The sequence below is a fragment of the Bufo bufo genome, chromosome 3 (genome assembly GCF_905171765.1).
Source record: "Bufo bufo chromosome 3, aBufBuf1.1, whole genome shotgun sequence".
NCBI lineage: Eukaryota > Metazoa > Chordata > Amphibia > Anura > Bufonidae > Bufo > Bufo bufo.
Window position 1 is genome coordinate 558,837,241 of NC_053391.1, and position 24,518 is coordinate 558,861,758.

The window sequence follows — 24,518 nt, forward strand, 5'->3', positions numbered from 1 at the left end:
ATCCAGACGAGCGAGTATTCCGCGCGGGTGCAATGCGTGATGCGAACGCATTGCGCCCGCACGGAATCCGGACCCATTCATTTCAATGGGTCTGTGTACATGAGCGTTGGTTTTTACGGATCACTTGTGCGTATCGTGAAAATCGCAGCATGTTCTATATTCTGCGATTTTCACGCAACGCTGGCCCCAAAGAAGTGTATGGGGCTGCTTGAAAATTTTCACGGATGGTTGCTAAGAGATGTTGTTTGTAAACCTTCAGTTTTTTATCACACGCATGCAAAACGCATTAAATCACATTGCACCCACGCGATAAAAACTGAACGCGAACTTAGACAAAAATGAAACAAACTGCTTGTGAAATTGCGCATTTTTTACTGGAACGCATCCGCAAAGCATCCGGACCTAATCTGCTCATGCTAGTCTGCAAGGGGCCTTAATATGTAAAATGTTCTGCCTGCTAAAAGGTGGATATACGAATAAGTACATTGTTTGCTAATGAAAAGTCGCCTTGTAACATTCTCAGATCTACGCCTTGTACCTTGTATACCAATTTGCCCAACACAAATGCCTTCTCCAAAAGGCAACTTTTATTACAGCAAACATTCATATATCCTAAAAGTAGTGCATCTCCTCCTTTAACAGAATCTGATAAAATTTCCTTTAGTTAAAATACATTTTACATATGTGAAAAGTGATGGTTATATACACCACAGGGTGAACAACAGTCACTGATATGTGGCAACCTAGTAAAGGGCATCTGTTAGCAAATCTGTACCATTGAAACTGGCTGACCTGTCGCATGTGCGCAGCTGAAGGCACCCGTGTTGGTCCCATGTTCATATGTGCCTGCATGGTGGAGAAAAATAAAGTTTTAACATATGGAAATGAGCCTCTAGGAGCAACGGGGGTGTTGCCTTTACTCCTAGAGGCTCAGCTCTCTCTGTAACTGCTGTGCCCTCTGCACTTTAATAGGGTCGGGCAGTGAAAATGTGATCATGCCTGGTGGTGTCAAACTGTAGAGGGCATGGCAGTTGCAGAGAGAGCAGATCCTCTAGGTGTAATGGCAACGCCCCCGTTGCTCCAAGAGGCTCATTTGCATATATTAAAACATCATTTTTCTCAGTAATGCAGGCACATATTAACATGGGACCAACACAGATGCCTTCAGCTGCCAAGTGCACATGTAACAGGTCAGTCAGTGTCATAGGTACAAATCTGCCGACAGATGCCCTTTAAAACCTGTGTGCACCTATAGACAAGTGAATTTCTTTGCTGACACAGTGAACTACATCTCTTTGATCTACTCTTCAGGGTGTGTACTATTATTTGTGGTAAAAATCATATGCAGGTTAAAAAGGTGGATGGCCGTGATTTTAGGTCATTTTTATGATGGTAGTTTGTAGGTCCCTGCTTAACAAACACGGAGCAGAGGTAAAATACGTCTCCAGAAAGGTCGTGAAGGACTAATAAATAGAGAAAGACACGGCAGCAGGATAAAGATTCACAGATCCTAACTGAGTTATGAGCGACTCCAGGCTACTACACACATTCAGAAACAGACAAGATCCAGGTACAAACACATAAAAATCTCAATCAAATAAAAAAAGTCACAGAAGAAGCCAGGCCCCTCTTCATGTGAGGGGCAGGAGAGTCTTTGTCTATGGGCTTTACTTTATAATGAGCTGGTGAACTCTTATTAGTGAATGCCACCAGCATCTTGTGAGATGGTAAAAAAAACAAACGCCCAGCAAGCTGGAGTGGAGTTCATGTAAACAAGCACTGGAAGAGTGAAGGAGACGGGCAAAGTCTACTGACTTCCAGCAGTTTCATCCATCTGAGATGGTGCTGTGAAAAAAGTTCCATGGATTATTCATCTCAGAGGAACTTCCAAGTCTCTTGCTACAACTAAACAAGGGTGGTCCACGGAGTAATGCTGGCATTGCACGTATCTCGTCAACGAACATACCCTTAATAAAAAAAATAATTAGATATCTAATAAAAATATGGGAAAACCAACACAAGTCTATGTCTACTCCTGTCCTATTCTTTAGCAGCAGAAATCATATTCAAACAATGTGAAGGGGGAGACTTCACCCCTGCAAGAACTGGCTCAGATTATTTTGGAACATCAGATCTTCATTCCAGTTAGCTAGCAAGAAAATGCTAACGATGTCATCTTGATAAATCCAGCAGATAGTGCCCGATCCAACATTCCTGTCCCATGAAGTCATTCATGAGATGTCTTCACTGAGGTCCGCCAAGCTTGAACCACCGCCTGAGCAGACTGTCTGACCATCAGTAGATTTGAGCACCTGGATACCAGGTGCTTATCATATTGAAGGAGAACTCCTTGGAAGCAAGTCAGGCCTTTCCTTGAGTACGAATTCTGTTCACAGGCAGAGATAATCTGTCTAGTCCTAAAAGGAGAAGACAAAAAAATAAATAAAATGGTGATCAGACAACAGGACTATTGTCCATATTTACCTTTCCATAAAGATCTGCATAGAGTAATAAATGCACAGCCAAATGCTTGTCTACACAGGGTCTTTAGATACGTGTGACATTCTTTTTCATTAAGGTTAAACAAAAAGCATAAAGAGTAATTAAATCGATCCTGCAGATCAAGAAAAAAAAAGAATTCACATTAACTAGGGAATGAACAGAACACTCTTCACCTTTCCAGCTAAAGATCCATCAATTTCCTGGCTCTTCTTCTGTCATCCAAGATGGCCACCCTGCTTCGGAGACTACCTCATGCATACCGTGCCCTATGATTGGCTAGCACTGCAGGAAGTGTCTTGTACTACAAAACGGGTAGTGTGCATCAGGTAGTCCGAGAGGAAGTGCAGCCCGGAAATCTTCAGCTGAAATGATGGAGGGCACTAGTTAAGTGTTCTGCTAGTTTCCTAGTTAATATGAATTTTGGGGGAGATTTATGGAACTGGTGCAAAGTAGAACTGGCTTAGTTGCCCATAGCAACCAATCAGATGCCACCTTTCATTTTGGACAGCGCCTTTGGAAAATGAAAGGTGGAATCTGATTTGTTGCTAAGGGCAACTAAGCCAGTTCTATTTTACACCAGTTTGATAAATCTCCCCCTTTATTTCTTGAACCGGAGGGTCGCTTTAAGACGATCAAGTCGAGATAAAAACATTCTACATACCACCAAACTTGACTACATACTTCTTTACAGTCCCCATACCATCTAAGCCTAGGCTTTGAAAACAAATGCTTTGCTGTTGTACTGCCAGCAGAACACTCTCCATATGGCCGGTATCAAACAGATCGGGGGAGGATTATCAAAACTGAAGCAGTTGCTCATAGCGACCAAACATACTCTAGATTAAAATTTTCCTCCAAATAAGCACTCCGATAGGCTGTATAGGGAACGCCTCCACTTTTTTGCACCAGTTATTACTTCCAACTCCACCGCACACATGCATGCTTGGCAGAGTATGCATGAGTTTTTAATAGGAGGAGGAGAATTAATTTTGGCAGAATCGGTGGCATTCATCAAATGTGGATGGCCAAAAACAAATGCAAGAGCCCATAGTGTAAGCAAATGTAACTTTATTGTGAGGAGTCAGATCTGTGTTTACTTTCTAACAAATCCAGGTATGTTTTATACCCCCTTTTTTTTTTTTTTTTTTAACAGTATGTGACTAAAAGTTTTTTTTTTTTAATAAGAATATTGGTGCTGGAAAGAACTTAAGCAGTGGTGATTATGCAGGACCAGGCATAGCACAAAATGTGCTTAGTCAGAAATCTGAAAAATTATATCATCTCTACAACATTCCAATGTCAATAGGAGGTAAACCTATATAATCCCTCACTGCCCCCTGCAGGAAAAAGACCAAGGTGCTGTATTACATATCATATATAGCTAGCCCACAGAGAAGAATGAATGAATGAAAAATTATATATATCATGGTTGCCAAGAGCACAACAAAAACCAGTGTAACTTGATTTTAGCCATTCATAAGAAATGCCTAGCGATTACTCTGCCCTCATGTATTTAATGGCTCAGTTCCTGTGCTTTTCTAGACAGCGCTCTTACCAAATGCACGGATAAGCTCAGCTTGCATGGCCCAGGTAAACTTTTTCACGAGACAAAGCGTGGCGAGTCCGGCAAACAAGATGTTGTACAGGAAGATCAGGTAAAAATTTCCCAGCCAATTGAAACGTCCAAAGTCACCCAGAAGGTCAAATCTGGTGATACCTTTGTACATAGGAAAAAAGCAAATTGCTGTAAATATATAAATACTTAGAAACACACGGTTACCGTATTTTCCTCTCCATAAGACACACTTTATAGTGTGTTTGTGGTGGGAGAATGGCAGTGCATCTTCTGGAAAGACTACTACCTTATGGAAGCACTCAGTACACATTAGGACCAGTGAATATAGCGCTCCTGGTGCTGGCTATACACACCGCTGCCTGGTCTTCTCCGGGAGATGTACTGTCCTGACCGCATACAGGGTCAGTATGTAGTGTGTGCACTATGACCTGGTGCTGTGCGATGTCAGATCACAGTGTAGCAAGCTGTCTGGAGAAGACCAGGGAGTGCAGGAAGAGAGGTTCATTTATTTATTTTATGTCTGATGGGGGTCTGATCTGAGGTCTAATGAGGAATCAGGATCTGATCAGAGCTCTGAAAAACGTTCCTCCTCTAAATCCAAGGTGCATCTTATGGAGCAAATTGGTTTAATTATTATGCGGCCCAATATTTTCTGCAATTTTACAGAAGGAGAAGAAAGGAGAGAAAGGAAGAATAAAGAAATGAAAGATGAGGAAAAAGCAGAATTAAGGGCTCAAAATTCAGACATTGTTTTGAGTTCATCTGTCACTAACATTATGAACGTCTGTTTTTGTGAGAAGAAATCTCCCAGAAGAATGTACATCATTACTGCAAATGGATTTATCTGAACATTTGTAAGACTTACCCAATGTTCTGGAGAAGACTGGGAGAGCAGAGCTGAGAACTAGCAAGGACACACAGTTTCCAATGATCTATAAAAGAAAGCAGAGGTTATGTGTGGTGAAAATACCATTCTCCACCTGTCTTAGGCTACTTTCACACTGGCGTTTCTGGGTCCGCTTGTGAGATCCGTTCAGGGCTCTCACAAGCGGCCCAAAACGGATCAGTTTAGCCCCAATGCATTCTGAATGGATAAGGATCCATTCAGAATGCATCAGTTTGCCTCCGTTCAGCCTCCATTCCGCTCTGGAGGCGGACACCAAAACGCTGCTTGCAGCGTTTTGATGTCCGCCTGACGACGCAGAGCCAAACGGATCCGTCCTGACTTACAATGTAAGTCAATGGGGACGGATCAGTTTTCACTGACACAATATGGTGCAACTGAAAACGGATCCGCCTCCCATTGACTTTCAGTGTAAGTCAAAACGGATACAAGCGCTTGCCACCCAGTTTATCATTCTTTGGGTGATGCCATTTGCTCAGTTTATGTATATTATACAGACAAATTGCTTTTGGTGCATTGTCAACGGTCTCCTACTTATCTGGTTGCTCTAGCCTGAACTTATTGCACTTATTTCTGTGTAGTATTCAATAAAAATACAGGTTATCAAAGGTTAATTGGATCCCCGCGCTGATAAAGACACTTCTTATAAAATTGCCGCTCGTGCATGGATGATGAAAAACCACTCTATGTGGTCAGAATTAGTATATTATAGGTCCTCACCTCTGTCTAATACTCCGAAGATCGTTGATGGTTTAGTGCAGGTGATATTGTTATTCCTTCCCGAGTGTTGGTGGTAAAGCACTTGGTCTTCTCGCTTCCCCTCTCCTGCTGGGCAGCTGGGGCGCGCGTGGGGAAGCAGACAGGAGTTAGTCCGAGAACGTTCTTGTGCGACGTCACTCATGCCACAAAGGGTAACAACCTTCAGACGTGTTCCGGAACATGCGTGTTCCTTAGTCAGGGATAGGTAGATGTGTTAGTTCTCCTTGTTAAATAGGAGTCCAGTTGCCATGACAACTCTTGGATAGTTCCATGTGGGTTAACTATTTACCTGCCTTTTGTTGTTCCCAACATGTCTCCAGCAGTCATCTTTTGTTTTTATTATTCTGAAAGCAGTTTTTAGAAGTCCATGCAGCAACTATTTTATGGGTAAAATCTTCCCATATATCTTATTTTATTAGAAAGCAGATAATTATTGGAAAGCAAATAATTCCATTTCTTGATTTAAGCCTCTAGGTGCCAGACTATTACGTTAATAAATCCACCTGCTTTCACAACGGGACATTTGTTTTATGTAGTCACCACCTCTCACGTCTATTTTTACTTTCTCAATCCCTCCAATTGTGAATTATTCGCTTTCCAATAATTATCTAATTTCTAAACAAATAAAATATATGGGAAGATTTTACCCATAAAAAAAGGTTGCTGCATGGACTTCTAAAAACTGCTTTCAGAATAATAAAAACAAAAAAGATGACTGCTGGAGGCATGTTGGGAACAACAAAAGGCAGGTAAATAGTTAACCCACATTGAACTATACAAGAGTTGTCATGGGAATGGGACGCCTATTTAACAAGGAGAACTAACATCTACCTATCCCTGACAAAGGAACACGCATGTTCCGAAAACGCGTCGGAAGGTTGTTTTATCCTTAGAAGCATCCGTACCTGCAAGTGTGACGTCACAAGAACGTTCTCCGACTAACTCCTGTCTGCTTCCCCGCGCTCGCGCCAGCTGCCGGCCAGGGCGGCGCACGCAGGAGAGAGGAAGCGAGAAGACCAAGTGCTTTACCACCAACCACTCGGGAAGGAATAACAAGATCACCTGCACTAAACCATCAACGATCTTCGGAGTATTAGACAGAGGTGAGGACCTATAATATACTAATTCTGACCACATAAGAGAGAGTGGTTTTCATCATCCATACATGAGCGGCAATATTATAAGAAGTGTCTTTATCAGCGCGGGGATCCAATTAACCTTTGATAACCTGTATGCATATACTTCTGTGAGTCTGGGAGGAAGACTGTTTCGGAGACCCAGCGGCGATTTCCCTGATAGATATCAGGGAAATAAGACACACATATTAGCGGCAGCGCAGGTGTAGACCTACCGTATCAATATAAATTCAATCGAGTAAAAATGAACAGATGACACTCCATAGGATTTGCCATCTGCTATAGAGCTGAACATACCAAGTCATTCTGAGTGAATTCTTAAGACAAGAAGTTCACACTGAGGGAAGGGAAGATCAGTAGCCAACGTTCTCAATCAAGTATTAATATACAAAATGTCCACCAATATTATCAACCATTAGTATATACACACTAAACAGTGGCCTAATGTAGTTAAAATGATCAGTTAATCAGATTAGCGACTACCACTTCTGCGTTATAGGTCACTTCATACACTTGAACAGAAATTTAGTGGTATAGAATTAGATTATCCGATTTAGCCCTAAAAAAAGGGTAGGCCTTGAACTGTAGATGGTCCAGCTATCTGGCATGAGGTCGAGATTGGTCAAATATTTCCAGGCAATGCTGGATATGAATATGATCTTGCATTTCTCACGTGGAATTATGCATTTACAACTTGAAAAATAAGACAAACAAACAAGAAGTTCTTACTTTGGTCATGGTTGTGTTATGTTTCTGGGGCAGGAGTCGCATGAAGAAAGGAGAGCTGTAAAACCCAACGACAGACGCGGCCATCAAGTAGCTGGCGTGAGGTTAAGGATTCCAATCCACTCATACTACAGTTTTATACTATTTCATCGGGAACTGAGAATACTGATCATATGGTTTTGTGGGAAAACACTCCGTGGCACCAACTGGCCTTTAACATGGCACTGAGACACGTAACTATGTCTACATCTTCACATGTTTTACTTTCAAAGGATACAATATGAGAACGACTTGCACAGCAGCTCCAAATGACCCAAAGACAGAGAAAGATACTTTTCCGAGCCGCGAGTCCTGTGAAATGCAAAACACAAAAACCTTCATTATTAAGATTCTGGACAATAATAGAACATTGTACAAAAATTCTGAGTCAGAATAGATCAATGTATAACGTGTAGATGTGTGGTCCTAGTCTTTTCAGCTACATTTTTGGCATTGGAGAGAGAAAAACAAAAACAAAACATTTAGTACAGCTAAAATGTAACAGTACCTGCATCCCTTTTGGCATGGCTGCGTCATCGATAAGAAGTTCCAAGACGTGGAAGCAGACGATCAGTACAGAGATGCCCTTGAAGATAATAAATAGTCAACATGAGACTCTATAGGAGTAATGTCCAGAAGACACTTATGTTGAAGCAACCTGCAGGCAGTTTAGACAATACGGTAGGTGGGAGGCGGGTCTCAGAGGTTTTCTATTGCATGCATGATACAATTTAGACATTTTAAGTAGGAAAAAAACCTTGTAATAGAAATTTAATGTGACTGATATGGTCTAATGCTTGTTGGAACATATAAAACATAACAGCATAAGGCCTCATGCACACGACCGTTGTTTGGGTCCGCATTCGAGCCGCCGTTTTGGCTGTCCGTGCTGTCCGCATCCGTGGCTCCGTTCCGCGGCCCGCTAAAAAAAATATAACATGTCCTATTCTTGTCCGTGCTTTGCGGACAAGAATAGGCATTTATATTGCCGGCGCCCGTTCCGCAAATTGCGGAAGGCAACACGGGCGGCTTTCGTTTTTTAGCGGATCCGTGGTTTGAGGAACGCAAAAAACGGCACGGTCGTGTGCATGAGGCCTAAGCTGCATCAGTGCTTGGGTAAGAAGTCAGACCAGTAGAGCTCTGTTCACATTTCCATCGGAAACTCTTTTGGAGCCGTCATTTTTGATGCTGCAGTATTCTTCCCATTTAAATGATGGACGCCATGCCCGAGACCCAACGCACCCATTATAAGTCTCATGATAAAGTGGCCAAATCAGACGCTAATGTAATGACCAACTGTATTTTCTGCATTGGGATCCATTCAGGAGATTCAATAAAGTGCACAATAGGACAATGCAAGACGAATGGCATTGTGAATAGGGGGAAAACGGGTTTTGTCAGGTCCCACACCGTCATCAGTTTAAAACCCTTTGCTGTCGGGACTATTCTCATACTTCTGACAACATTAAATCTGAATTATAAAATAAAAAAATAATCAAACCCACAAACTCTTATTGTCGCTAACAGCTAACACAGGGCATATTGTAAAGGAAGCTCCCTCTGCCACTTCATTGACAGGACCGGACATCAAAGCTGGCCCTGACAATCTCACACCGGGGCCACTGCTCCGCTTCCACACAATGCAGAGACTATCAGCGGCTGCGCATGCTCCAATACACTTCTGGGTAGCAGAGCATGAACACAGTAGTAGAAGCAGAGCTTCTGCACTTCCGGCACTACTTAGATCAGCAGCGTAAGCACCATCACTTAAGCAGTAGGGTGAGTGTCCTCAGCTTCAGGGGACACCAGGTCGCAGGTGCAGAACTCTGCTAGATTAGGCATCTCAAATCACTCATCTCTACTAACTACCAAATGCAATCACATGCATTTTGCAAGGAACTAATATAAGCTTATCAGATCAGAGATAGTTAACTATAAAAAGGCTGTTCTGTAAATCAGAGGAACCTACCGTCAGTGCAAGAAGTAGTAACATGGCCAAGGGGTAGACCAAATTACGTTGCCAAGGAGAGGCTTTTCTTCTCATCTCTAAAAGGAAATAAAGTTATTATTTCAAACAAAGTCATTTTGGTTTAAGAAATAACTAGACAGCAACATCTCCACTTAAGCTTTTCCATATTCATTCCATTTAGGCATACCAAACGTGGCCACCAGATGGCAGAGTTTCACTCGTGAGTTTTACTTTTGGACTACTTGGCTTATATTGTATACCGACTCAGAATTGAAATGTCTTAATTACTTCATCTTTACAAGTGACATAAATGCTGTCTCTCTTTGGTTTTGTGACATTTCACATACAATGGGACAGGGCAGACAAGTCAATAATTTGAATAAAAATATTTCATGTGTGCACAACCCTTACAGGTTTTAAACGATATAGGGGGAATTTATTAAAACTAGTGTTTCATATACCAGGCTTAATCAGAAAATGTATTAAGAGGGACCAGAAAGTGAAGTCTATGGCAGTTACTGGTGCATGCCCCAATAATTTACAGTGAACATCTATTTTTAGAAAAAAGCATCATTACTTCAAGCACATCCATAAGTCTTACCTAATGTAATTCTGTGGCTCTTTATTGCTAAAAGCCTTTTCTGTAGCGCCTCCATATTTAAGTTCAGCCAGCAAGAGGCCTTAGCTGTAAAATAAAAGCCCATAAAGTAATAAGAAAAAAAAGTGTTTGTCAACCAGCAATAGTAATTTAATAGAGCAGGTACTTACTAGAGATCTTACGGGATATGGCCGCTTCTTCAAATGCCGTACAACTCAGGTGTTCTTCTAAGTTCTCCAATAGCTGGGAAGGCAAAACACAAAAAGGTGAAACATGTGCAGATGGCGGAGCTAGGTTACGCACCCATGCTGATTCAGTCACTACTGCAGTCTTTAATTGGAAGGCTAAAACAATGTGAAGCTGTGATCAGAATATACACCCACCCGAGGTTTGACCAGCAGTTTTCCAGTGACTGAGAACATCCGGGACAGTCCTAATGGAGTACAAACTGCAAAGGAGAAAAAATAAAATTAAAAATCTGTGAACACATACACAAAGTAAAAGCATCATTGGATAACTGAGAACGTGCAGAAATGCTGGAAGACCTACTATCCTCATGTGACACTCATTTCCTGTCATAAAATAAAACCGCATACTTAAGCAGTGTCTTTTAGCTTAAGGGTTTTTCTATTATCCTTAGAATAGGTCATCAATATCCGATTGGTGGAGGTCCAACATCCAGCACCCCCACCGATCCGCTGTCCACAGTAGGCACCAATACCGAGAACGGAGCCAGAGGCACAGTTCTGTTCTCTGCAGTGGCCGTGTCAGGTTACTGGAGCTCAGATCCCATTTAAAGCGAACCTTTCACCTCATTTTCACTTTATAAACTAGCAACAGTACCTTATAGATTATCTTGAGTGTGTTGTTATCCATGTTAGTGCCGCTTTCCTGGGCTCTTTATACTTCAAAAAATTGTCTTATAAACTTCACATTCGGTGCTCCAACAGTCATGCAACCAGTCAAGGGGGTAGCCCTTCCATCTCCTCTGGCCATACCGCCACTGCCCTAACCCCTCCTCTATGCTCCTTAACTGACAGCCGGCTCAGTCGCCGGGACGGCGCTTCCGAAACCTGCGCATGCGCCGTCCTCCTGATTCGCCGCGCGATCCCGTCTTTCTTGCTGACAAAAGCGCGATCATGTAAGAGAATCGCGCATGCGCCTTACGCGATGCCGGCCTGTCTGCTCTCTCTCCCGTGCGCGCGCATGGTGCTGAACATGGTGCTGAACAGATCTGTGCTAAAAGCATAGATCTGTTCTGTGTAAGTAAAATACAGTACAGAACAATATATATTGTACTGTACTGTATTATACAGACATCAGACCCACTGGATCTTCCAGAACCAAGTGGGTCTGGGTCAAAAAAAAAGTTAAAAAAAGTGAAAAAAGTTAAGATAAAAAAAAAAACATTCATCACTGAATAAAAATTAAAAAAATAAAATACACTACACATATTAGGTATCGCCGCGTCCGTAACGACCTGATCTATAAAACGGTCATGTTACTTTCCCCGCACGGTTAACACCATAAAAATAAAAAAATAAAAACTATGAGAAAATTGAAATTTTGCCCACCTTACTTCCCAAAAAAGGTAATAAAAGTGATCAAAAAAGTCACATGTACGCCAAAATAGTACCAATCAAACCGTCATCTCATCCCGCAAAAATCATACCTTACCCAAGATAATCGCCCAAAAACTGAAAAAACTATGGCTCTCAGACTAAAGAAACACTAAAACATGATTTTTTTTGTTTCAAAAATGAAATCATTGTGTAAAACTTACATAAATAAAAATAAAGTATACATATTAGGTATCGCCGCGTCCGTATCGACCGGCTCTATAAGAATATCACATGATCTAACCCCTCAGGTGACCACCATAAAAAATAAAAACGGTGTAAAAAAAGCCATTTTTTGTCATCTTACGTCACAAAAAGTGTAATAACAAGCGATCAAAAAGTCATATGCACCCCAAAATAGTGCCAATTAAACCGTCATCTCATCCCGCAAAAAAATGAGACCCTACTCAAGATAATCGCCCAAAAACTGAAAAAACTATGGCTCTTAGACTATGGAGACACTAAAACTTTTTTTGGTTTTAAAAATGAAGTTATTGTATAAAACTTACATAAATAAAAAAAAGGTATACATATTAGGTATCACCGCGTCCGTGACAACCTGCTCTATAAAATTACCACATGATCTAACCTGTCAGATGAATGTTGTAAATAACAAAAAAAAAAAGTGCCAAAAAAGCTATTTCTTGTTACCTTGCCGCACAAAAAGTGTAATATAGAGCAACCAAAAATCATATGTACCCTAAACTAGTACCAACAAAGCTGCCACCTTATTCCGTACTTTCTAAAATGGGGTCACTTTTTTGGAGTTTCTACTCTAGGGGTGCATCAGGGGGGCTTCAAATGGGACATGGTGTCAAAAAAACCAGTCCAGCAAAACCTGCCTTCCAAAAACCGTATGGCATTCCTTTCCTTCTGCGCCCTGCCGTGTGCCCGTACAGCGGTTTACGACCACATATGGGGTGTTTCTGTAAACTACAGAATAAGGGCCATAAATAATGAGTTTTGTTTGGCTGTTAACCCTTGCTTTGTTACTGGAAAAAAAATATTAAAATGGAAAATCTGCCAAAAAAGTGAAATTTTGAAATTGTATCTCTATTTTCCATTAAATCTTGTGCAACACCTAAAGGGTTAACAAAGTTTGTAAAATCAGTTTTGAATACCTTGAGGGGTGTAGTTTCTTAGATGGGGTCACTTTTATGGAGTTTCTACTCTAGGGGTGCATCAGGGGGCTTCAAATGGGACATGGTGTCAAAAAAACAGTCCAGCAAAATCAGCCCTCCAAAAACCAAACGGCGCACCTTTCACTCTACGCCCTACTGTGTGCCCGTACAGTAGTTTACGGCCACATATGTGGTGTTTCTGTAAACGGCAGAGTCAGGGCAATAAAGATACAGTCTTGTTTAGCTGTTAACCCTTGCTTTGTTAGTGGAAAAAATGGGTTAAAATGGAAAATTAGGCAAAAAAATGAAATTCTCAAATTTCATCCCCATTTGCCAATAACTCTTGTGCAATACCTAAAGGGTTAACGAAGCTTGTAAAATCAGTTTTGAATACCTTGAGGGGTGTAGTTTATAGAATGGGGTCATTTTTGGGCGGTTTCTATTATGTAAGCCTCGCAAAGTGACTTCAGACCTGTAGTGGTCCCTAAAGATTTGGTTTTTGTAAATTTCTGAAAAATTTCAAGATTTGCTTCTAAACTTCTAAGCCTTATAACATCCCCAAAAAATAAAATATCAATCCCAAAATGCTACAAACATGAAGTAGACATATGGGGAATGTAAAGTCATCAAAATTTTTTGGGGTATTACTATGTATTACAGAAGTAGAGAAACTGAAACTTTGAAATTTGCAAATTTTTCAAAATTTTTGGTAAATATGGTATTTTTTTATGCAAAAAAATTAACTTTTTTGACCCAATTTTAGCAGTGTCATGAAGTACAATATGTGACGAAAAAACAATCTCAGAACGGCCTGGATAAGTCAAAGCGTTTTAAAGTTATCAGCACTTAAAGTGACACTGGTCAGATTTGCAAAAAATGGCCAAGTCCTTAAGGTGAAATAGGGCTGAGTCCTTAAGGGGTTAAAGGCTATGTACACCTTTGGGGGAATTAATTTTATTTTATTATTGCATTATACTTATTTTGAGCTAAAAATCATTTTTTCAGTTGGTCTTTATTAACAATATGGAATCCTTCTTTCTGTAGAGAGCTGACATGCTCCACTAGCTGCCTGTGGATTTTTTGTCCTTTCCGTCATCTGAGGAGCAGACGGACTTCTTATATCTGCTCTCTGACATTATAAACACTCATAGCTCAGTTCTTATCTTACTGATAAGAATGTGGCGTAGGGTACTTTTACACTAGCGTTAAAATTTTCCGGTATTGAGTTCTGTCTTAGGGGCTCAATACCAGAAAAAAACGCTTCAGTTTTATCCCAATGCATTGTGAATGGAAAGCATTCCGTTCAATATGCATCAGGATGTATTCAAGTTCAGTCCCTTTTACGTTATTTGGCCAGAGAAAATACTGCAGCATGCTGGGGTATTTTCTCTGGCCAAAATTCTGGAACACTTGCCGGTTCCGGCATTAATTTCCATTGAAATGTATTAAATGCCGGATCCGTTACCAAGTGTTCTGGAAAAACGGATACGGTTTCTCGGTCTGCGCATGCGCAGACCTTTAAATCTGTGAAAAAGATAAATACCAGATCCGTTTTTCCGGATGACACCGGAGAGACTGATCCGGTATTACGATGCATTTGTCAGACAGATCCAGAAACAAAATGATATCCGTTTGCATACGGATTTCTGGATACGGCAGGCAGCTCCGGCAACGGAACTGCCTGCTGGATTCTTCTAATGCTAGTGTGAAAGTACCCTTAAATAAGAGTTTATGACCTGTTAGTAGTTTAGAAATAAGGGTAATTCGATGACCTGCACAAAGTGAAAGTACCAGTCATTAACCCTTTGTGACTGAACAGCTCAATATTTTTAATAAAGGCCAATTGAAAATATGATTTTTAGCCAAAAATGAGTTGAATGCAATCATAAAAAAATTTGACTCCAAAAGGTGTACATAGCCTTTAAAGGGACACTGACAGGCCCAATAAACATATTTAGATATTCCTATGCAGTCATAGGTCTATTAAAGTGTATTCCAATGATATAAGAGTACCCCCTGTCCGCATTTTAAACCATGTAAAAACAACTTTATATTCATCTGTCAATCACCTTCCTTTATGCCCAAGGGGCGGTTTTTCTCCTACCTTTGTGCCCAGCCGTGCCCCAACTGTCGTTTCCTAGCGCCACCCAGCTCATTATTATTCACTGCGCTGGGCGGCTTTTACAGTCCCCGATCCTGCCGAGCCGGCACATGCCCAATAGAAACGTATGGACATCGGCTTCACTTGTACCTTCTGCGCGTGCGCTGGATAACTTACCCGGGACCCTCACTCGCCGGAATCGCAGTGCGCCTGCGTCCCTTATTCAATGCGGCGGCATCGGCGTCTCCTGCTGCGCCAGCGGCGGGTCGGGGACTGTAAAAGCCGCCCAGCGCAGTGAATAATAATGAGCTGGGCGGCGCTAGGAAACGACAGTTGGGGTACTCTTATATCATTGGAATACACTTTAATAGACCTATGATTGCATAGGAATATCTAAATATGTTTATCGGGCCTGTCAGTGTCCCTTTAAACTAATGCTGCTATGTAGATTATCAGTACATCCACAGAAATAGCTAAATTGCTAACGTGCAGAATGCCATTTCTGTGATTTGAATCCTCTCTTTGGTAGGAAAATGTATGTTCGAATTATACTTACATAAAAGAAGCAGTACGCCGAACAGTGAGATGCCAGAGTACAGGTATGGAAGGTAGTATTCCCAGAGATCTGAAAGAAGAGAGAAAGACTCTATGCATGGCTGTCACTTCTCCATTAGGGCCAGCGTTTAAAGAGGAGTTCCACCCAAAATGAACATAGCCTACATTACGGAAAATCAGAAGTCAGAGTGACGGGTAGCTTGGTAATAATGCTCATTTTGCCAACAGAGATATTGGTATTTTTCTGATTCACTGTAAAAGGCGCAGCTGAAGAATCATGCCATGCTATTCCTTCTGAGAAAACCTCCCTGACCCAATCAGTAATCAATGGGGTTTATCAGGCGCCATTGGCTTCATTCACACTACAGAGCAGGCAATGCTGCTTCCCCCCCCCCCCCCCCCATAGTTTTTCTGTTCCTAGAATGGAACAGAAAGGGAAAGAACTATGCCAATGTTAATTAAGCTTAACACCAAACGCTTCAGCCTCTAACTAGTTAACTAAAAGACATACCATACAAAGATTCCCTTCCAGCAGCATCATCGTCTACAATTGCAGACGCCACCCATAGGATGCCAAAGACCAGGAGGGTGAGAAGCAGAAGAACTACTGAGGTCTCATATACCCTGGACATGACTCCCTAGAGAAATGACAAAAAAAAAAGGAACAGGAATGGTTAAAGACGTATAACTACACACAGAACAGCACCCACAACAGTCTAAGACTAGAGACAGATTCTGTATGAGCACTGGTTCACAATCACCGCTAAGGCACACAAATATGGGGAAGATGCACAGGGTGACAGTTTTTACCTTTTTTGATCCTGCAAATCCTTCTGCCTCAGTGAAGAAATATGCAAACGGCATCAGAAATACCAATGACAGATTCGAGAAGAGAAACACCAAGTTCCATAGGCCTACAAAAGGAGAGGAAAGGGTTAGCTGGGGGTGGATACATGCTTTATGAATGAGCCAATTATTAGTTTCTGGGAATTGTCCTACGCGTTTCTCAGTCCTTAAAGGGCTGCCAATATTGATGGCCTATCCTGAGGAATGGCCATCACCATCAGATTGGTGGGCTCCAACACCCAGCCCCCCCGCCATCCAGTTGTTTCAGGCTGCCGTGGCACAGGGCTTTATCTATCAAGCAGACAGCGCCATACACTGTAGTGGTTGTACTGGGGTACTGCAACTCAAGTGAATGGGAGCTGAGCTTTAGTACGCCGATGCCACAGTGTACAGAGCCTTTTGCCTCCGCTCCATATACTGCTGGTGTCCTACGCTTTGGCAGCCCAAAACAGCTGATCGGTGCGGATGCCAGAGATACTGTTAGCCTATCCTAAGGATAGGTCAATATTTGCTAACCACAGTGCTGCACTCCCTACATCTCTTCCCTCATTTCTATTTGCCACCCTACCCATGCTCAAAGCTTTGCCACAATTACTGCTGATATGGGGACTCGCTCAGGATTAACTAATACCAAACAATGCTGAGGGTGCAATTCTACCCACTAATTCAATATACTTACTAGAGGGCTGGTGAATGGTTTGCCACATATGGTCGTTCACTCCACATCCCTCACCAGCTTATGGGTGAAATGCATACTTTCTTACTGCCCTGACTTTGAAGGCCTACCCTCAGCATATGCCATCACTATCTGATAGGTGGAGGTCCGACACCCATGCCAATCAGCTATTCTGAAGTAGCTGCAGAGTCAGAACTAGCTCCTTCCACTGCACAATGGACAGAGCTGTATACTCCGACTGCTGCAGAACAGGGGTGTTAGGCCTCTTTCACACGAGCGAGTTTTCAACACGGGTGCAATGCGCGACATGAACGCATAGCACCCGCACTGAATACTGACCCATTCATTTCAATGGGTCTGTGCACATGAGCATTTTTTTTTTTCATGCAACAGTTCTGGATTGCATGAAAAACGCAGCATGTTCTATATTCTGCGTTTTTCATGCAGCTCTGGCCCCATAGAAGTGAAAAATGCATTGCAACCGCGTGGAAAAAAACTGACCTGAATGCAATCGCAGACAAAACTGACTGAACTTGCTTGCAAAATGGTGCAAGTTTCACTGACCACACTCATGTGAAAGAGGCCTTAGACCCCTGTCAATCAGATACCGATGGCCTATAATGAGGTTGGACAAACCCTTTACACTCAGTTCACACCTGAGCGTTTTACAGCGCGTTCTTACGCGCTGTAAAACGCACAACAAGGAGAAACCAATGCTTCCCTATGGAAATGGTTCTCACCTGGGCGTTTTACAGCGCGTATGTATCAAATCGGGGTTTTTACACAATAAAAGCACACAGAGTTATGGGGAATAGATATTGCGGATGCGCTAGCGGTCATCTAGCAACCCATGTCCTCAGCTCTATACCCCAAATCCCAGTGACCGGTTCCCTTTAAGTTGCTGCCCATGAACAGAATCTTTGAAACAGAACAAACAAAAGAAGAAAAAGGGAAGTGGGCAAACAAGCAGCTGTAATACTAAACAAATGGCCTACTGATCGCATCATGAGGAGATCTTTATGTGGGTCCTTTGTACTGCTGGATATTTCACTCCATAAGTTCCTAGAAGTATGGCGTGGAAATTACTTCTGGTATGAAGACGCAGATCGCACTACTCACTGAACCACTTCACTCCAAGCAATAGGTCTAGTCTTGCCTTTAAGGCTGCATTACACAGCCCGAAAGGCAGATTGTCGGGAGAGAAGCGTTCCCTCCCGGCAATCGACTGCTCGCTAGCAGAGGAGACCGCTGGCTATTTACATGCAGTGATCATCTCTGCAGCACGGGAATGAGTGATCGCTAGGCCATTGCTCGTCCCTATAATGTCTAGTGGTTTGCCGGCAGCAGATCGCTATTAGACAGCACGATCTGCCGCATGCAAACGATCAATTTTTTAACATGTCAAAAGATTTGGCTTGCCCGATGATTGAGCAGTATTACACTGACAGATGATCACTAATGAGACTTCATGCGAACGCTCGATAGCGATTATCTGCAGTGTAATACAGGCTTTACTCTGAAGAGCCAGTGATCGGTATTTTTCTTTTCCCATAAAAGTACCAAGGAATTTTAGCTTGCACTCACCGTGGATGAGGGATCCATTGAGCCACTGGATGTAGTAGTTGTGTGGCATGGAGAGTAGGACCTCATTACTGATGATAGAGAAGGGCAGCAAGAGTACGGCCCCCACGGAGACAGCAAGTGTAAATGTGCACATCCAGAGCCTGTATAGACACAATATCATATTACTACAGCAAACAGGTACATTTAGAGAATGACTGCTAGAAGGCACACACATTTGTGATCAGAGCACGTGTCCGCTTTCTCCTATCTCCTGGGCAGTTTCTACTAGACAGGACAATGCAGGCACGTACACGATGGGGTGTTATCCTCAAATCTTGCAAACGCTAAATGTCTTGGAGGGGTGGCTTAGGAATACATGACCACAGAGCCCATGGGTTCTGTTTTTTTCTCTTTACCAGAAGGTGTTTTTTTTGTGGTAGATTTTTAATGGGCAGATTATTGGGACTCCGCTTTAGTAGAATCGTTCACCCCCCATTAACCTGCCCGAAAATCGGACCGTGTAAACCTACAGTTACTGATAAGACTAGGCTCACACATGAGGTACATTTTTGATTTTCTGAAAGCCAGATATCTCTTCTCTGCACTGATGACTGCAGATGAGGTACTGGCGTGACTCGAATCCTAAATTATGTCTCAAGGCCTGCTTGAAAGGTCGAACACTGATTTCTGGAAAAGCTACTTTCCAACTCGTGCCACCATAGGTACATCTTCCTTTTCTTTGTTGGAAAAAGAGCTAATCTGCATACCTGTTCAGGTACAGAAACAATTTTTTTTTTTTAACTGGATGTGCCTGATCCAGTATATGCCTATAGGACACAGACAGCACCCGACAGACTACACTGACTAAAAAGGTAGAGAAACGGAGGTGGCTCTCCATAGACATGCAACTCCTGTGGTTTATACCAGATGCAACGTTTCGGCTAACCAGACTTTCTCAAGCTCCACTGACTATCACAAGGTCTTTCGGGTTTCCAGCATTCTGCCAGACAAAACACTGCCGCAGTAGTATTTTGTCAAGATTTTTTACCGGAATCCGCGATGAAGGCTCCTAAAGAAACCTCCACCGTAGATGTGAACCGCACTATAGCTGGATACCACCCACAAAAACTTACACTCAGATGTCAGTATATACATGGAGGAATGGTTTGACCAGATTTGTGTTAAAGGGACTCTGTCGCTACAATTTTGGAGTATTAACTGCTATAATACCTGAAAAGTACTGCAGATAATTAGTCCAGATCTCCATTTTTAGAGCTGTATGGAAATACATTGTGACTAACCTAATCCTATATGCAGCATCTCGAAATTATGGGTGTAGCCATCCTGAGATCAAGCGGGCCATTTACTGTAATTACTATTAAATCCTTCACACTACAGTATAGACAAAACAAGTCCATAATACCAGAGTATGTTAGAACATGACAGGTCAATCCTCCTCACATAGTTCATAGAAGTCAACCTACAATTTTTATAATGGGCTGCATATTACACAGAGCAAATACCTATAGTCTACAACGCGGTACGTGCTATGGTAGACGTAGTACACCTATAGCAACAAGAATAAAGACGTCCATTGCCGGTTGTGCTCGGAGAACTGCTTAGCCAAAAGTTAATTATTTTGTATTTCGTAACCACATGCCGATGGCTGCTTTGTTAATGCAGGATTTATTACCCACTAGCAGAAGGACCCGGTTTCGCACGGGTATATTTCATCTATTTCATTTTAGGTTTCCGTGTGTCGTAAAAAGATAACAGTTTCCCCCATAACAGTGACCTCTACAATACCCGCCCCTTTAAGAATGACCTCCACAGCGCCCACCCCTTTAACAGTGGCCCCTGCCCCCCATGCATGTAGCAGTGTAGTTGTGCCATCACACGTCATATGACTGAATATTTAAGGACCTGCGAACTGCTAAAACCTGTGATCAGTTGTTATGGCAACCTGGATTAGGACCTGCAAGCTTCTATTGGCTGATAAGGGACATGTGACCGTGTAAATGGCAGTTCGGATTTAGGTGAAAGGCTTGCTGACTTCTATTGGCTAATACAAGTAATTTTTGGGGAAAATCTCAGGAACGTTAAGTCCTAAAGAGCTGAGACACGGTTTAAAACCTTCCCGGACACCTGATGTACCTGTATGCCAAATTTGGTGAAGATCGGTCCAGTCGTTTGGTCGTGCATAAAAAAAAAAAAGGACGTCTAGATAGACAAACTCATTTTTTTTTTTTATATATAAGAGATAAGTTGATAGAGGTTATGTTATGTTAAGGCATTACTACCCTATAGTTCTAATGCATTTTACCGGAATAGTAAAGGATCACATTTCGCAGCCGAGAGGAGATTCCATGGGTCAATATGACAATCACTGTGATTGAACTTCTTGTACAGAGAGAAGAATTCGAACTATTGCCGACGATGGCTCGTGGTAAGTAGTTGAGAGAGCAACGTGACGTCTAGGGGAGAGTGATGATGCAAGGCCGTGTACGCTCGCCGAGCCAGAAAAATAACAGGAAGCGGAGACACGCCGCCTGTACACGCACTGGGTGTGATCCGTCACAGGTAGGTAAAGCTCAGAAGTTCAAGTCAAGCCAGTAAAAGCAGTTTTGAGGAAATGAACGCGAGTAATTACCTCAGTAGGATATACATAGAGAGGTCATTGCGACTTCATTTCTAAAAATTCTCTTTTAAAGGGACATTACACCTCAGCTTCACAGATTAGTCACGACTCTTTGCAGAGCAGTTGAATACAGTGTATGGTTTCCTATTTATCAGCCATTACAGGTGAAGTACAGGCGGACTGGTCGTCACAGGGATTAACAGGAAGTGGACTACGATTACCACCGCCCCCCCCCAAATCTCCACTTCTCATGCTCAGCACCGCGATACTTGCGGAAGATATTCAGAATACTGTGGTGTATGGTGTTCTGGCTTCATTAAAAGGGTACTTCCAGAAGAAAATTTGGCATCAATCCACATGATAGGTGCTTAATATGCAACTCCTGAACATCGAACCAACGAGTACCCGGTGTGAATGGACCACTGCTCCATTCACTGTGTATGGGACTAAGTGAAATAGTGAGTACACTGTTGGATCCCCTGCAGTTATACATTTATCCTATCCTAGGTAAAAGGCGATAAATGGCATTTATGGGAAAACCCCTTTATAGGAAATCTGTCACCAGGATAATCGCTATTGAAGTAAAGCCATGGCCTAATAGGCACATCTGGAAATAAGGTACTAAGTGCTTTGTTCCAGCAATAGAGGTTTTCTATCTTCTGAAAATCCAGTTTATTTGGTATGCAAATGAGCCAGTAAGGTGCCCAGAGGGGCGTCACTCTTGCAGGAAGGAGCCCAGACACGCCCCCTGCTAGTGCCCAAGCCTGCCCTCATGCTGGGAGCAGTCAGCGAATAGTCAGCTCAGAAACACTCTGGCCAAACCACAGTAAGAAGGTTTATGATGTAAACGACACCAATCTTGATTATGTAATTGAATCTTCATACTCATTGGCATCTCGACGCTGTGCTCTCGTAAACTGGCGGTAACATGCATTCACAGGACTCTTGGGCGCATGCATATAATGGAGAGGACTTCAAGTTTCTCACAGATTCCTCTCTACGCATTTTACTACCAGTTTATGGAAGAACGGCAATGGGAGGCCAGTGAGCATGAAGATGCAAATTATACAGAGTGGCCCCCAAAAAAGTAGGCTGCCTCCAGCGATAGTAAGACAAGATGAACGAGCAAATTCTTTAATTACCCACAAGTGGTGGTCCCTGTTCACATCTATGCACCTTTGGGCAGGTAGGATTATGTCGGCTGATACGGCTTGCGATGCTGCGGATGGCGTTTGTGAAGTTCTCCTTGAGTTCATCCCGGGGATGTGGAATGTTAGCAGACACTTTCTTATTTAAATTTCCCCACAAATAAATGTTAAAAAAAATAAAATCGAATGTGGACAAGTCTGGGGAACATGGTGGCCATAACCCCTTGGTCACAGTTCATGAACCCGTGCCAGTGGAGTTCATACCATCGCTGGAGGTGGCTACTTTTTGAGGGCCAGGAGAGAAGGAGAGAAGGAGTGTATCTATCAGAACAGAGACACTTCAGGAATAGGATTACTATGTATCACCCACCCCCCATAGATAGCTAGAATGGGGGTCCTGAACTCCCTGTACGACCAGTGAGGGGTCTGAATGAACCTGTGGTCTGGGATCGCCCATTCTAGCAATCTGTAGTGGATCCAATAGCGGGAGGGCCTCTCCCGACATGTCTGTTTTAGCAACACTTGCAATTACCAAGAAATTAGAATTCTGGAGCATCTATTCTTATGACCATAATGTACCATTCCTTTATTGTTCCTGCTAGAATGTATGAATGATCCAACTGCATTAAAGATCCAACTGGGTGTTACCACTTGTGGGTGTGTCCCTCCACAGTCCAGAAAATTCAATAATCCGCAGCACTCGCCGGTAGTTGGTGAAAAAGCGGTGATTTATTCACTCAAGCAGCTAGAATACAGCGACGTTTCGACCTTAGTTGGTCTTTATCAAGCACAGTCCGACACTATCCAAATCAGTGCGGCCAGTGTCACTGTCCAAAGACACAGCCCCCAGCTGGAAACACCCATCTGGACCTTCATTGCAAAGTGCTAGCAATACATTCATAACTTCTAGAAGAAAACACAATATCAGGAGAGGCAACAGGTCCTCCTTTCAGGACATAAAGCCTTCCACAGCAAGAGCACCATGAGGTTTTTACAATGTAATGATATAGAAAGACCAGGATGAACTGATTCAGTAAAACAGATCTATGGGTAAAGTCATTAGCAGCTCATGTACAATAATGAGGTATGGGTAAGGAGAAAACATATCCTGCAATACTTGTGCCTTTACCATCTTATGCTAAAAGGAGAATTGTGTGATTTCATAAACGGGTAGAAATCCTTTTATCTGTGGTATCTTACTAAGATTATTAAAGGGTAAGAGTTGCTGTGGTTTACCAGCCCTAAACAAGTCCGAGAACTCGTGTCTGGACTGAGGCTGAGAGCACAGGACGGTAACAGCTCATCACGTAGAAAAATATATTCCCTCCATGAAAACTCTGCAAATAAGGCATCATGTTCAGTCCTGTGTGCCAGTGTCAGACTGGCTTACAGGGCATTCCTGGCATACACTACAGCAGGGTTCCTCAACTCCAGTGCCCACCTGCTGGTCATGTTTTCGGGATTTCTTTATTATTGACTAGGTGATATAAATGAGTTCATCAGGACTTACCTCAGGTATTCATTCTGTGGGATATTCTCAAGTCATGACCAGTGGGTGGGCACTACAGGACTAATGCCAAGGATGGACGTCTCCAGCCTGAAGGGGCTGCTGGCTGCCATATCTAGGTGGGAAATGGAAGCCCACAGGGCTCTCTTTGTTGACTTAAAGGCAATCGGTCATCACCATCTGAGACTATTATCTACAGTACTACAGATAAGGCCTCTAGTTTGCCATTTTATATTTTCCTACTGCTCCCCATTCCCCCGCTGTCTGAAATACACAGTCCGGACTGCTGTGCTCACATAACGGAGGGGACTCCTGTGTGCTCAGCAGTCCTGATAAGCTAACAGTGGGGGGACAGGGGGCAGTAGCTAAATTAAGTGCGACTTCTTTTCTGCAGTATTACTCATGAAATAGTGGAGGTAATAGCCCAAAATGTGGTGACAGATTCCCTTTAAAATGAAAAGTGCCCCTGTATTGTCAAAAAAATACTTTTGATATTCCATAGAGACAGAAGGTTTTGATCAGAACTGAGATCCCA

The 24,518-nt window shown here is 42.6% G+C and overlaps 1 protein-coding gene across 2 annotated transcripts in view; it reads right to left on the reverse strand.

Annotated features, from left to right (window-relative positions):
- Positions 1–290: 290 nt before the first annotated feature.
- The window catches only part of LMBR1L (limb development membrane protein 1 like), a 64,281-nt gene continuing 40,053 nt past the window's right edge, over positions 291–24,518 (reverse strand). The window contains exons 3-17 of one of the 2 annotated variants that reach the window (XM_040425530.1): positions 19,992–20,056; positions 18,712–18,851; positions 16,416–16,519; positions 16,117–16,243; positions 15,607–15,675; positions 10,593–10,657; positions 10,380–10,452; positions 10,213–10,296; positions 9,612–9,688; positions 8,151–8,228; positions 7,881–7,954; positions 7,607–7,697; positions 4,944–5,010; positions 4,058–4,219; positions 291–2,417 (exon numbers count right to left, since the gene is read on the reverse strand). In XM_040425530.1, coding sequence (XP_040281464.1) covers positions 2,362–2,417; positions 4,058–4,219; positions 4,944–5,010; positions 7,607–7,697; positions 7,881–7,954; positions 8,151–8,228; positions 9,612–9,688; positions 10,213–10,296; positions 10,380–10,452; positions 10,593–10,657; positions 15,607–15,675; positions 16,117–16,243; positions 16,416–16,519; positions 18,712–18,844 — 1,260 coding nt within the window. In that variant the 5' untranslated portion in view covers positions 18,845–18,851; positions 19,992–20,056 and the 3' untranslated portion in view covers positions 291–2,361. The remainder of the gene's footprint in view (positions 2,418–4,057; positions 4,220–4,943; positions 5,011–7,606; positions 7,698–7,880; positions 7,955–8,150; positions 8,229–9,611; positions 9,689–10,212; positions 10,297–10,379; positions 10,453–10,592; positions 10,658–15,606; positions 15,676–16,116; positions 16,244–16,415; positions 16,520–18,711; positions 18,852–19,991; positions 20,057–24,518) is intronic. The other variant, XM_040425529.1, reaches the window with a different exon arrangement.